The 13,313-nt window shown below is 37.2% G+C and overlaps 1 protein-coding gene across 1 annotated transcript; it reads left to right on the top strand.

The window, feature by feature from the left end:
- The first annotated feature begins 303 nt into the window (after positions 1–303).
- LOC115952837 (delta(14)-sterol reductase) lies at positions 304–8,546 on the top strand. The gene is made up of 13 exons (XM_031070165.1): positions 304–549; positions 658–775; positions 877–947; positions 1,662–1,718; positions 2,885–2,976; positions 4,342–4,389; positions 4,790–4,910; positions 5,021–5,067; positions 6,363–6,444; positions 7,217–7,293; positions 7,389–7,508; positions 8,035–8,109; positions 8,183–8,546. The coding sequence occupies exons 1-13, from the start codon at positions 502–504 to the stop codon at positions 8,334–8,336; spliced, it is 1,110 nt and encodes a 369-aa protein (XP_030926025.1). The 5' UTR covers positions 304–501; the 3' UTR covers positions 8,337–8,546.
- The last annotated feature ends 4,767 nt before the right edge of the window (positions 8,547–13,313 follow it).

The following is a 13,313-nucleotide window of genomic DNA, read 5'->3' as shown; positions in this document are numbered from 1 at the left end:
AAATAGTTTCTAAACTAAGTATCTAAAAAGTAAAAATAGTTTCTCATCAAATGTATCTAAAACAAGGTTCAAAACTAACTAATCATTTCCCATTATATCAATTTATTAACTATTAAAAAAATCAATTATTTTTATCATTTTCTCGTCAAAATGTATCTAAAAATAGTTTCTAAACTAAGTATCCAAAAAGTAAAAAATAGTTTCTCATCAAATGTATCTAAAACAAGGTTCTAAACTAACTAATCATTTGTTCCCCCAAAAAAAAAAAAAAAAAAAACTAATCATTTCCCATTATATCAATTTATTAAAAAAGAAAAAGAAAAAGACTAGAGTTGAACCCCACTAGCATTTGAGGTCTTGTAGGCATGAAACAGCCCGTTGTGAAGTTTTAAAAACTCTTGCGGGTAGCGACCTAAGAGTCAAACCACAGATAGACTTGTCTTATATAGCTCACGGCACTGCTATTCTCAGCTCAGAGGAAAATCAACAGACACAGAGAATATGGATCTGGGTGTACTTCTTCACGCTCTAATTCCCTCATCAACCTCAGTGAGTACTCTTCTCTCAAAACCAATCTATCCCAAATCCCCGAAATCCCATCTCTGATCCATAGATTTTCTAACCATTTTTCATTTCTGTACACGTTTGGGTCATCAGGTTGCTATCTTAGCCGCATTCTTTACATACTTGGCCATTGTTGGACCTATTTTACCTGGAAAAGTAGTTCCCGGTGTAATCTTACAGGACGGTTCCCGTCTTCATTATCGCTGCAATGGTCTGTCTATATATTTATGTGTGTTTGGTTCAGTGAATTTCATTTTCTTTTCTTTGAGAATTTAGTATTCAATTTTGTTGTTTATGTTTGTGCATTAAAAGGTTTGCTATCACTTCTTCTGCTGGTTGCACTTCTGGGGATGGCTGCTAAGATGGATTACATATCACCCACTGTATGTGTTCATTGCTTTCAGTTGTTTTTATTATTTTTGTTTTCCCTTTAATACAATTAAGGCTAAGTGTATTAGGACTAGGACAAAACTTAGGTACAGTTTCTTAGGTGCTGTATCTTATATTCTCCAATTAAATTCAACCTTGGCCGCTTTACCCAATGGGCCCATAGTTGGATTTTGTTGTCCTTGGGGGAGGATAATACCTTTTGTGCTGTATTGGTCAATGCAATCACGTGGCTGAATGTAATTGGGGAACCTGAAGTACAGCACTTAAAGATCTGTACCTAAGTTTTGCACTTAGGATTGTAAGTATTTGAATAAGCTCTAGAACACGAAGTTGAATTACCAAACTTCCCATAATGGGCAGAAATTCTAAAAATATTGTGTCATATCAGAAATTGTTGTAGAGATCTAAATAAAGTTGAGATATAGCAGAAAAAATGGATTTCTTATACTATTATGGTCTGGTACTGATTTGGAGATTCATAGCCGCCTGAAGCCTATGCTGGACAATCAAAGGCATTATGTGTCTTGGGCGTATCCTACTTCAAAACATTAACAGTGGTTTTGTAAAGTGTATTTTTGAATGCTTTCACAGGGGTTTGTTTGGTTTCTTTCTTCTCCTGTGGTGCCAATTAAACATATGTGGAGATTAAGCAATGCAATTCTTGACATACTGCACATGTGGATTTTAACATTTAACAATGCGTGCAGGTGATTTCAGACAGAGGGCTTGAGCTGCTATCAGCAACCTTTGTGTTAAGTTGTATTGTAAGTTACAATTAATATTTTTGTACTTATTGATTATTTGGAATTTAAATTTGTTCAATTTCAACTGTAGCACTAAATTATGCATCTAAAGTGGTGATGTGCGTGCTGACATTTATGCTTTTGTGTTATTCTCCAAATGATTGAAGATTTTAAAGATTCAAATGTGATAAACTTTTTGTAAAGTTGTTACTTAGATGTTCAACTGTGTTGGTTTGGTTCTCATGCGGAAGAGTTCATATATATGGGGCCATTACAACAACACAGAATATGTTAGAAATCCAGTGGTTCCTAATGGGGGTGGATGGGAATTGTAGGGGAATGTATAAGAATTGTATGGAAATTGACTTAATTCGAGGTAGTCACCCTCCATAGAGAAATATTAAGAGAGAGAGGAAATGCACTAAGCAATTGGTTTATTCTTCAATATCCAATGTTGAATTACAATTATGTATTTATAGAAGACTAGCTCTAATCTCATTGGCCCAAATGGCCTAAGGTAATTGGCTAGTTAATTGAACATGTGTTCTAAGAATTAAGTCATGTGTTAATTGAGCTACATGTGCTCAATTTCTAACTAACTCATCATAATCTCAACTAACTAACTAACTAAAGGGATTACAAGACATATGACATAATTTGGGGTTCCTATCAGAATATCAATCCCGAAGTTACACTTATGATTTGAATCCAATTTGAATGTGGGAAATCCCTTTGGCACTTGAATCTATATGGTGCCAAAAAATAAAGAAGCAGTTAATCATAAAAATATTTGTAGTCATTGCTAGACAGAAGGTCAGCAGCAATCCATTAAATTCTGAAGAGTACCTATATTAGAGATTTAAAAATTCACTGGATGATTTAAATTTTGAAGATATTTTTTGGGGGGGTGGGGGAGTTGGTCTAGGAATTCTTTTGTTTTTTCATCTTTCAGCATTCAGGATTTCTCTCTATATTTTGTTTCCGAACTAAAGTAGTTCACGTTATGGAAAGAATTGGGCAACACCATTTAGCTATAAAGCTCTTGGCGTTTTAATATGATAGGATTTAAACCTTATTTTCCTTTTACACTATATTCCATAATTCAATCTTTTGTTATAAGTTACAGATTTTTCTTTCTTTCTGATCAGCTCATGTATTTTCTCACTGTTCTTGTTTTCTAATGTTAGGTGACCTTGGCACTGTATGCTGCTGGCTGCAAGTCAAGAAATCAGGGTTCTTCACTGAAACCTCATCTCACGGGGAACCTAATTCATGACTGGTATTTGGGAAATCCCTAATATTTTATTTGAAGTAATATCAAAACAGGTTCGAGGACTTCTGTTTTCACAGGAAATAGAATTTGGGCTACTATTTACATTAATATTTTCCTGCCCATCCTTTTAGGTTTCTCCAGGTAAGAGCCTTTTAGCTCAATTGGTATTTCCTGGTGTTCCAATAGAGACATCAAAGATTCAAATCCCCCTCCCCCAATGTAACTACCGAATCTTTGAAAAAAAAAAAAGATTTCTTTTATCCACAGTGAAAGGGGAAGCTGCATATTACTAAAATAGAAGAACTAATTTTATGGCAAGCTAAACCTACAAAACTCATATGCTCTTATCCAATCCCAAGCTATAGTTTACTCTACATGGTGAAACGATCTAATAACTCCCTGGTCAACGTCAATTTTTTTTTTTTTTTTTGATAAGTAATTAAATTCATTATAAAAAGCATGAAAGGAGCACAACCCTCGTACATAGGAAGAATGCAAAGGAAAACCACAAGCAAGAAGAAAGAAAAATAATATTAAGTACAATAAAGGTTAATGAAAGGTATTTAGGAACTCTAGAAAATCCATAGTAGAAAATGGATGAGAAGCAGAAATCCATTCAAATAATATTGTAAAAAATAAGAATTTCAGCTTCTTTGAATGTAGCTCTTTCCTCTCTAAACAATGATAATTTCACTCTCCAAAGGCATTACATTAAAGCTTTCCAAATTCCTCCATTACTTTTCTTACCCAAATGTCCCTTCTAACATGATAACACCTCTATCACAAAGTAAGGCATTGTCTGATGAACACCAAACAAGCAAAAGACCAAAGACCAAAATTTCTGAGCCAACACATATTGGAGAAAGAGAGGAGCCATACTCTCTCCATGCCTTTTGGACACAAAGCACCAGTCCATAATAAGTATCTCCCGCTTTCTTGAATTATCCGTGGTCATAGTCTTCCTTAATGCAACACACCATGCGAGAAAGCCACCCTAGCGGAACACAAACTTTCTGAATGCTTTGCCAAGGAAAATAGTTTCCTCCTCCTCTTAATGCCTTTTAGTAGCTCTTCACCTAGAAGCCATGATTTTTCAAAGGGATCCATACCAATTCATATTCCTCCCCATGTTGAATCTTTGTAGTGTATATGTCATCTAGTAATTGTACCATACTGTCATAGAATCTAGTTCCCAATCATTCACTTCTCTGATGCAACAAAGATTGTTATCATCAATGATGAAAGATAAAGTATATATTTTTCTATTTTGTTGTCATTAATGATGAAGGATTAAGTGTCCATGCTTCATTACTTGGAGAACATGTTTTGAGGAATTATCTTGATATTGCTTCCCTTTATGTCATTTAATAGGTGGTTTGGAATTCAGCTTAATCCTCAGTGTATGGGCATTGACCTCAAGTATGTGATCTGGTTCTCATTTTTTCTGGGCATATTCTTCTGTGTCAATGAATACAAATCTTATTATATAGCTATGAATTTGAGTTTTGTAATGACTTCTATTCTGCACATACAATGGTTCTCTATTTTTCCTGTTACACATCGATTGGGCCTTTTCTCATTTCTTGCCCACCTGGCAATTGGCATGTTATTTTACGTTCTTAACCAGTTCATAATAACATTTCAATTTATCCCCTTGTCAACATCATGAGTGGGATGGCTTAATTTATCTGGCATTCTTATCATTACTCGTCAGATTAACATTTTGGGGTATTGATGAACCTCATGACATAATTAAATCTGACATTGTTATAATTTCTAGTGGACATAATTTTTTTAACACGAGGGAACTCTCCTGTAGATTTTTCTTTGTTAGAGCTGGAATGATGGGCTGGCTAATTATCAACCTATCAGTTCTTGCAAGAAGTATTCAGGATGCTACCCTGAGCCAATCTATGATTCTTTACCAGCTTTTCTGTGTGGTAATCTGGTGATGCTAAGTAATCCTTTTATTAATATTTTCTCAGATCTTTTTATTTAGGTGTCATTTGTTATTGCTGAATATTCTGTCCACTTTTTTTTTTTTTCCCAGTTATACATTCTGGACTACTTTTTTTATGAGGAATACATGACCTCCACGTAAGTGCAGTACCATGTCTTTGCAGCAGAATCATTCCACAATTTAGTTTTCTCCCATGTCAAAATTTGGTTTTGCATTCATCCTGAAGCATCTTTTGTTCACTATAATTTGTCTTCAGCTCTTCTTTCTTCCTCTAACTGTAATATGCCCTACATTAATCTGATGATATATTAAAAGCAGGAATTGCCATGCTTGACTGTGGTTTCTAGTACCGGTGTTGATCTAGGTATTGGCAGGCCTTGGGCAAGTAGATATTGACTAAAATCCAATACTGGCCGATTTGGTGTGTTACAAAACAGTAATTCATGAACAATCCAAAAAGAAAAGACAACATAAAATAGATTATAGGGAACACCCATTTCCTGAAAAGAATAAAAGAGCAGATATTTTTGAAGAAGTTCAATAGAGGCATTGCAATGCTGAGCCATGTGAAGGTTCACCTGGGTTCAGCCCTAAGTTTAGATCCCTTAAAATTTGATGAAGCCTGGTATAAGCCCAAGACGTTCGCCTAAGTTCTGAAGCTCTGGCCAAGTTCATGCCAGCATTAAATTTTCCCATTTAAATGCTGTCATATATGTAATCTTTTATATAACAATTGAAAAGGTCAATCAGAGCTAAACATAAATCTGTTGTGTGACAAAAAATTCTAATTACCTATCAAAAACAAAGAATTCTAATTGATTAGCATTGACATTTTCTTGGATGGCAATAAAAATCACTGTCTTTTACATAATAAAATACTCTAAAATGGCTGGTCCATACTCTGGCAAGTCTAAAACAATCCAATTTATACTGTTGAAGTTTGTGCCTGAAATCTAACCCCTAGCTCATCCCTCACCTTTTTTGCACTGAAGGTCACCTTATATATATATGGTGAATACGTGCAGTAAACAAAGCGCATCCCAAGGTAAAATATAATTTAGTTTTCCTATTAAGCTGCTGAAACTTTGTGAAGAAATGAGTGTGAGTTGAACGAAATGGCAATATGAGGAGCTGAGAGGTCTTCAATTAGGTTAAGTTCCCAAAAACTGCATATCAATGCACATATGGTACCACTATTCTCTTTGCTGACATGTCTGGAAAGTTCTAGTAGATATTTTTCCAGAAGTTGAAAGACCAAATTTGTTTTAAATAACCTAGTATTTACCTTTAAAAATTAACTAATTTAAGTACCAACATAATGTCTAAAAGCCAATATTGAAATCTTACTTCAGCTCCTGATTTGCATCCATAGCAGTTCATGTATAATTCACTTCAATTTTTTTACCTTCACATATGTGTTTGTCTTTTACAGATGGGACATAATTGCTGAAAGGTTGGGCTTCATGTTGGTATTTGGAGATCTAGTGTGGATCCCTTTCGGTTTTAGTGTTCAGGCAAGTTACCATGATCTAAAGTTTAGATATATGAGAGGTTGTTTCAGTTTCTCTGTGCACACAGGCGTGATGCACTGCATAGTAGTTCTTAATTGCTTGGTTAAACTAGTGATTTTGAATTCAGAGTGTTGACCATTATTAAAGACTATATAATACAAGACAGGCTGAGCCCGAGTTCTACGTAAGATAGAAAATGGTTCCATTTCCAAGTAGTGTTCAAACCCTTACCTAGGTATTTTCACACTGCATTATTGTCACCACTTCAATGTCTAAGTCCTATCCAACTATTGTCAATCATCACAGCATTAAACATTCTAGCATTCAATTGGCAGTTGTAGGTGTTCTCTTGCCATGTATACAATATATTAGTACTGGAATTGTACTTAAATGTTTAAGAGTCTTTCAATGTTTTATGCTTCCCAGCATTTTCCCAGTAAGACTAATGCTTTTTTAACAGCCTCTTTATTGTTATTTTACTTCTTCTTCTTCTTTTTTATTTTTTATTTTTTTATATTTTTATAATAATTGTTAGTGCTCCTTAGAACCATGTCTTTTCATTCTTTTCAATGTGTTTTTTTTTTCCCGGTTCTTTGTGCTAGATCACCAATGATAAATCCCTACACCCTAAGAAGCATAACTTTATTTTTACTCCTATGCATGCTTCACGGACACAACCACACACAGTCACAATTTTGTCAGATGCACTTGAAATTGTGAAAATAATTTAAATATTGATTATAGTTTGTATAACCAATAATCTTTGATTTTGTAGGGTTGGTGGCTTTTGAATAACAAGCCAGAGCTTACAACAGCTTCTGTAATAGCAAATTGCTTTGTATTTCTGATTGGGTAACTTTGTTTCGATTTATTCTAGGTACTTGGAAATTCTTACCTAATTTTTTTTAAGAACAATTAGTAAAAATGCACTCCTTGCAACTGGGCAGATATATGGTATTTAGGGGAGCTAACAAGCAGAAACATGTATTTAAAAAGAATCCCAAAGCACCTATATGGGGTAGGCCTCCGAAGGTCATTGGTGGGAAGTTGCTTGCTTCTGGTTTTTGGTAAGACTGCTGTTCAAATCTCTTATCATCATCATCATGTTTGTTTCTTCCTATCATCAATCATTTCAATTAATAGGAATGAAAATAATAAATGAGACATTATTTGAATGATTTGATGCATTTGTAAATTTTAGTAATCACAATTTGTAAATGGGGACAACAAGGATGGAGAAGCGGACTGATGAAGTCTGGTATCTGATCTATCATTTAGCATTATTGATAATCAGTCTGCTGAGCAATGTTTGAAATAAGAAGGCGGATAGGACCTGAAATCGTTTGCATCATAAACTGGTAGGAGGAGCATCTGCTGGAATGTGAAATGACCTGATAATGGAGCCTTGTTGTAGGCCTATATTTAAGTGTTGGATTTTCTATTCATTGTTTCTGATTGTGACTCTTATCCATCTGTGAAAATCATGATAAATCATTTCAACCTTCCATTCCCATCTCCTTAAAGTTGTTATGGACGTTATTAATGATGCTTCATCTCTTTAAAGGTCTTAACACTGTAATTATTTTGTTAAAGGGGAATTGCAAGGCACTGTAATTACCTTGGGGACTTGCTGCTTGCTCTGTCCTTCAGTTTACCTTGTGGAATAAGGTACCTTCCTGATTTCTCAATGCTGTGTTTCCTTAGTAAGAATTTCCATACTGAAAATTCTCTCATTTTGCAGTTCCCCAATTCCATACTTTTACCCCATTTATCTCCTTATTCTGCTAATTTGGAGAGAAAGGAGGGATGAAGCTCGCTGTGCCACGAAGTATAAAGAAGTCTGGGCAGAATATTGTAAACTTGTTCCATGGAGAATATTACCTTACTTCTATTAGTAACTAGGCTCCACATTTGCCAAGTGACATGTTGTTGTATCCCAAGGCCAAATGGCAAATAATTCTGAAGTAGTTGAAGAAGTTTGAATTTGAATAGAATTCTAATAAATTTATGTAGTAGGTTAGGATGAGGATTAGGATTTAATTTCAATTTGTATTTAAATTTAAGTAGGAGTTGGATCCTATGTTTTAGGACTTGGTTGTGATGAAGCTTATCTCCTCACTAATATTTATGTACGTAGGAATTATGAATGAAGGAGAAAATTAACCAAAAAAAATTAATTTTCTGCTCACCCGGTGAAATAGACCAATCTAAACCCGCTGAATCCAACTTTGTAGTTTCTCTCTGCTAGCGAAGGTTGGCTCTCAACCTCTCCTAGAGTGTAGAATTGGGTGTCCCTTCTCTTGAAGGTGCTTCTGTCCCTTAAGGTAACAGGTTTACCTTAAGGCTTTGTGGGACTTTTATTCAGGGATTTTGGGAAACAGTTATTAGATTAGGATGGAAGAACTTACAAGAACTTGGAATAGCCTAACCCTCTCGGACTGTGAATGTTCAAACTTTCGCATCAAAGAGGAACAGGCGCAGACTGAGTTTGTTTTAGCAGCTAAATTCTTAACCAAGAGAGCCCTAAACATAGATGCTATAGCTAAGACCTTCACCCCCCCTGTGGAGATCGAGGAATGGTTTCAAAATCAAAAAAGAAAGTGATCATGTGGTGTTATTTTCTTTTGATGACAAGAATGAGATGGAGAAAATCATGGCTGCAGAACCTTGGAGTTTTGATAAACGTCTAATGGTTTTGCAACGGTATGAGAAGGATAAGAATGTTGGTGACATGGAGTTTAATAAAATGACTTTCTGGGTGCAAGTCCATGATCTTCCAATCAGGTTTCGGACAAGAAAGATCGCCGAACAATTGTGTGAAGCGATTGGTAAAGTTAATGTAGGGACTGAGGAAGCTGAAACAGAGGGAGACAACTTCATACGGGTTCGGGTCACGTTAGATATCACCCAACCTTTGAGTAGGGGACGTGTGGTTTCACTTGACAGTGGAAAGGAGCTGTGGGTGCACTTCAGATATGAGAGGCTTCCTAGTCTGTGTTTCTGGTGTGGCTGTTTGACGCATGAAGATCGTGATTGTGTGCTCTGGATTGCAAGTGAAGGCAGCCTCCTGCCTGAGTCAAAACAATATGCTCCATGGCTTAAGGCAGCTCCATTTGTAGCATCCCGAAAATATGTGATCAAAGTGCCTGGTATTTTCAACAGCAAAACACGAGGTAGTGAAGGGAAGCATGAAGCAGCGACGGAAAAGCACAAAGGAGCGGCGGCAGCGCCGGTGGTTGTTGTTCGCTCAGGCAAGCAAGTGCCGGACATTATTAGGCTGGAAAAAGAAAGTACAACGCCAGAAAATATAAGGCCTGAAATGGAAAGTTTTGAAGTCCCCAATGAAGGAAACATAGAGCCGGTTTTCCAGGAGGTATATATTCATGATTCAAGGCAGTCAACGAAGGAGAAAGTCATGGAAGATGTCATAACACAGCAGACTGGGGCAGCAGTGAAAAAAGAGTCAGGAAAGTCTTTTGAGGAAGCTTTAGGGGAGATAGATAAAGAAATAAAAAAGTATGATTCAAAATGCAGTAGGTTTGCCAGCCCTAGAGTTTGCACAGGAAAGGAAAATCACATGGGTCAACATAGAGACATTGAAGCAAGTGTGCCGTGCACTCCTATACTCTCAGCCAATTTGTCTTTGCCTCCTAGACCACCTTTGGCAGAGATTCCATCAGCTTTGGCAGAGAGACCACAGCACCTAGCCATTCACGGACATGCTGAGGGGACTTGGAAAAGAATTAATAGAATAGGAGTGGAAGCTGATGCTGCTATGGGAGAAGTAGTGGGGGGAAAAAGAAGCTCAGGCAATGCAACAAACCAAAATGAGTTACTCAAAAAAAGAAGGGTTTCTCAGGGAGGTGAACCAAAAAAACAAGATATTGGCGGAGGCTGTTAATCAGCCATGCCAGAAACAATGAGTCTATTATTGTGGAACTGTCGTGGGCTTGGGAATCCACGTACAGAAAATGAGCTTGTTAGATTGATACAGGCAAAAGATCCCTCTGTTGTGTTTATAGCCGAAACATGGGCAGACAATGCAAGGCTAGATCGTACTTTGAGCAAGATTAATTTCGACCAGAAGTGGGTGGCTCCAAGATTGAATAGAGGCGGTGGGTTAGTATTATTTTGGAAAAATTCTATTAACATTGATGTGGTTGATTCCCATAGGTATTTTATTGATACGATCATCAATGGGAATTCTGATAGTGCATGGCGATTTACTGGTTTTTATGGAGAACCTGAAACCCACAGGAGGAGTGAGGCATGGAGCAAATTGAGAAGCTTAAAAAATAGAATGAATATCCCTTGGATTTGCGGGGGCGATTTTAATGAAATAGTCCGCCAAGAGGAGACGTGGGGTGGGGCTTCTAGAGATCATAATCAAATGCAACTATTTCGAGATGTGATCGACGAATGTCAATTTATGGATTTAGGTTTTGTGGGGCCTAAATTCACGTGGGCAAAGCACTATGTTGATGGGCATTCCATTCGAACAAGGCTGGATCGGTGCATGGCTACAAATTCTTGGTTTCAAAAATTTCCAGGAACTAGGTTCACCATCTTAGTTGTATGTCATCGGATCATTCTCCCCTTTTGATCAATCTGTCAGGGATGCCAGAACTTAGAAAAAAGAGATGCTTCAGATTTGAAGAAATGTGGCTATCGGAGCCATCTTGTGGTGAGATGGTGGAGGAAGTGTGGAGTAGTACAAGGGATTCAAATCCAAGCTTAGCCATTTTGAAAAAAGTGGCTAAATGTGAACAAGAATTATCATGGTGGAGTAAACACAATTTTGGGCACGTGAAAAGGGATTTAGATTTGAAGAAGAAACAATTGGTTGTGGCCGAGAATGAAGCTATGGTGAGTGGAAATAATACTCGAGTTAGGAGGCTACGAATGGAGATTAACTTGTTGCAAGACCGGGAATCAAGGATGTGGTGTCAAAGATCTAGGGTGTTATGGTTAAGCAAAGGGGATAGTAATACAGCTTTCTTCCATAGTAAGGCCACAAAGAGGTTTAGGAAGAATTTAATTAGAGGAATAAGAGACCGGAATGAAGTTTGGTTGACCGATCAAGGGGAAATAGGGCATGTGATGGTAAGTTACTACAAAGATCTTTTCTCCTCCTCAAATCCGATTCTTGACGTTGACTCTCTTGAGAAAATTCCTCGTATGGTGACCGAGGAGATGAATGCGGATCTGTTGAAGGAATTTACAGAAGTGGAAGTGAAGGAAGCCTTGGACCAGATGGCCCCTCTAAAAGCTCCGGGTCCTGATGGTATACCTCCGTTGTTTTATCAACACTTTTGGGAGACGATGAAGCATGATGTTATTTCAGCCATTCTCTCTTGGTTGAATTCAGGTATCCTACCCGAACCTATTAACCACACACTCATTACTCTTATCCCTAAAATAGCTAATCCTGAGCATATGTCTGATTTTCGACCTATTAGTCTTTGTAATGTTTTGTATAAGATTTACTCCAAGGTTTTAGCTAATAGGTTGAAGAAATTTTTACCTTCCCTAATTACCGAACATCAATCTGCCTTTGCTAAGGATAGACTAATTTCAGATAATATTATGGTTGCTTTTGAGACTCTTCATCACATGAAGCATCATAATTCAGGGAAACACGGGTATATGGCTATCAAACTAGATATGAGTAAAGCATATGATCGGGTGGAATGGATGTACTTGGAAAGGCTTTTGGAGAAAATGGGTTTTTGTGCTAGATGGACCGCTCTCATGATGAGCTTCGTGAAAACGGTGTTGTACTCTATTATGGTGAATGGGGAACCAACCGGGATGATCCACCCTAAGAGAGGAATTAGGCAAGGAGACCCACTATCTCCTTTCCTTTTCCTTTTATGTACGGAAGGTCTTCATGCTCTCATAAAACATTCGGCGAGGAATGGAGATATCAAGGGCTTTTCCTTATGCAAACGAGGCCCTAAACTAACCCATTTGTTTTTTGCAGATGATAGTTTGCTTTTCTGTAGGTCAATCTCTGAGGATTGCCATAATGTGTTGAAGATATTGGGTGAATATGAGTCTTTGTCGGGGCAAAAAATTAACAAGGACAAGACTGCTATCTTCTTTAGCAAATCCACCACGGATGAAGCAAAAGCAAGCATAAAGAATCTCTTTCAAGTCCAAGAAGTGAAATCTTATGAGAAATATTTGGGCCTCCCCTCTTTTGTAGGTAGAGGAAAAAAGGCTAGCTTCAATTACATAAAAGAAAGGGTTTGGAGGAAACTCCAAGGATGGGAGGGTAAATTGCTTTCTCAATCGGGTAGAGAGGTTTTAATTAAATCTGTGATCCAAGCTATCCCTACTTATGTTATGGGATGTTTCAAACTACCTTTGGGTCTTTGTGATGACATTGAGGCAATGATTAAGAGGTTTTGGTGGGGACAAAGGGGAAATAAGAGGAAAATTCATTGGATCCGATGGAGTGAATTGACTAAATAAAAAATGGTAGGTGGTATGGGTTTTCGCGATCTAGCTCATTTTAATGATGCTCTTTTGGCATAACAGGCATGGCGGCTCTTGCACAACAAGGAAACCCTTTTCTACAAAGTCTTCAAAGCAAAGTTCTTCCCTAATCAATCTCTTTTAGAAGCTAAGGAAACAAGTTTCGGGTCCTATGCTTGGAAAAGTATACTACATGGTCGAGATGTTATTCTAGGTGGTGCTTGCTGGAGGGTGGGGAATGGAAAGTCTATAAAAATTTGGCAACACCAGTGGCTGCCCCGAAAACATCCAACCAAGATTCTTTCCCCAATGGTGGATACAATGGAAGAAGCCACTGTGGATTGCTTAATTAATGAGGAAACTAGAACATGGAATGCTACAATGATTGATGG

This window comes from Quercus lobata, chromosome 7 (genome assembly GCF_001633185.2).
Source record: "Quercus lobata isolate SW786 chromosome 7, ValleyOak3.0 Primary Assembly, whole genome shotgun sequence".
Lineage (NCBI taxonomy): Eukaryota > Viridiplantae > Streptophyta > Magnoliopsida > Fagales > Fagaceae > Quercus > Quercus lobata.
This window is presented reverse-complemented; position numbering and strand designations above follow the sequence as displayed.

What these genes read in the sequence shown, in the direction of transcription:
- LOC115952837 (XM_031070165.1), top strand. Translation starts at nt 502, where the DNA reads ATGGATCTGGGTGTACTTCTTCACGCTCTAATTCCCTCATCAACCTCA. An exon ending in TGCTTTGTATTTCTGATTGG is followed by an intron (nt 7,294 to 7,388) that starts GTAACTTTGTTT and finishes GCAACTGGGCAG; the next exon opens with ATATATGGTATTTAGGGGAG. An exon ending in TTGCTTGCTTCTGGTTTTTG is followed by an intron (nt 7,509 to 8,034) that starts GTAAGACTGCTG and finishes ATTTTGTTAAAG; the next exon opens with GGGAATTGCAAGGCACTGTA.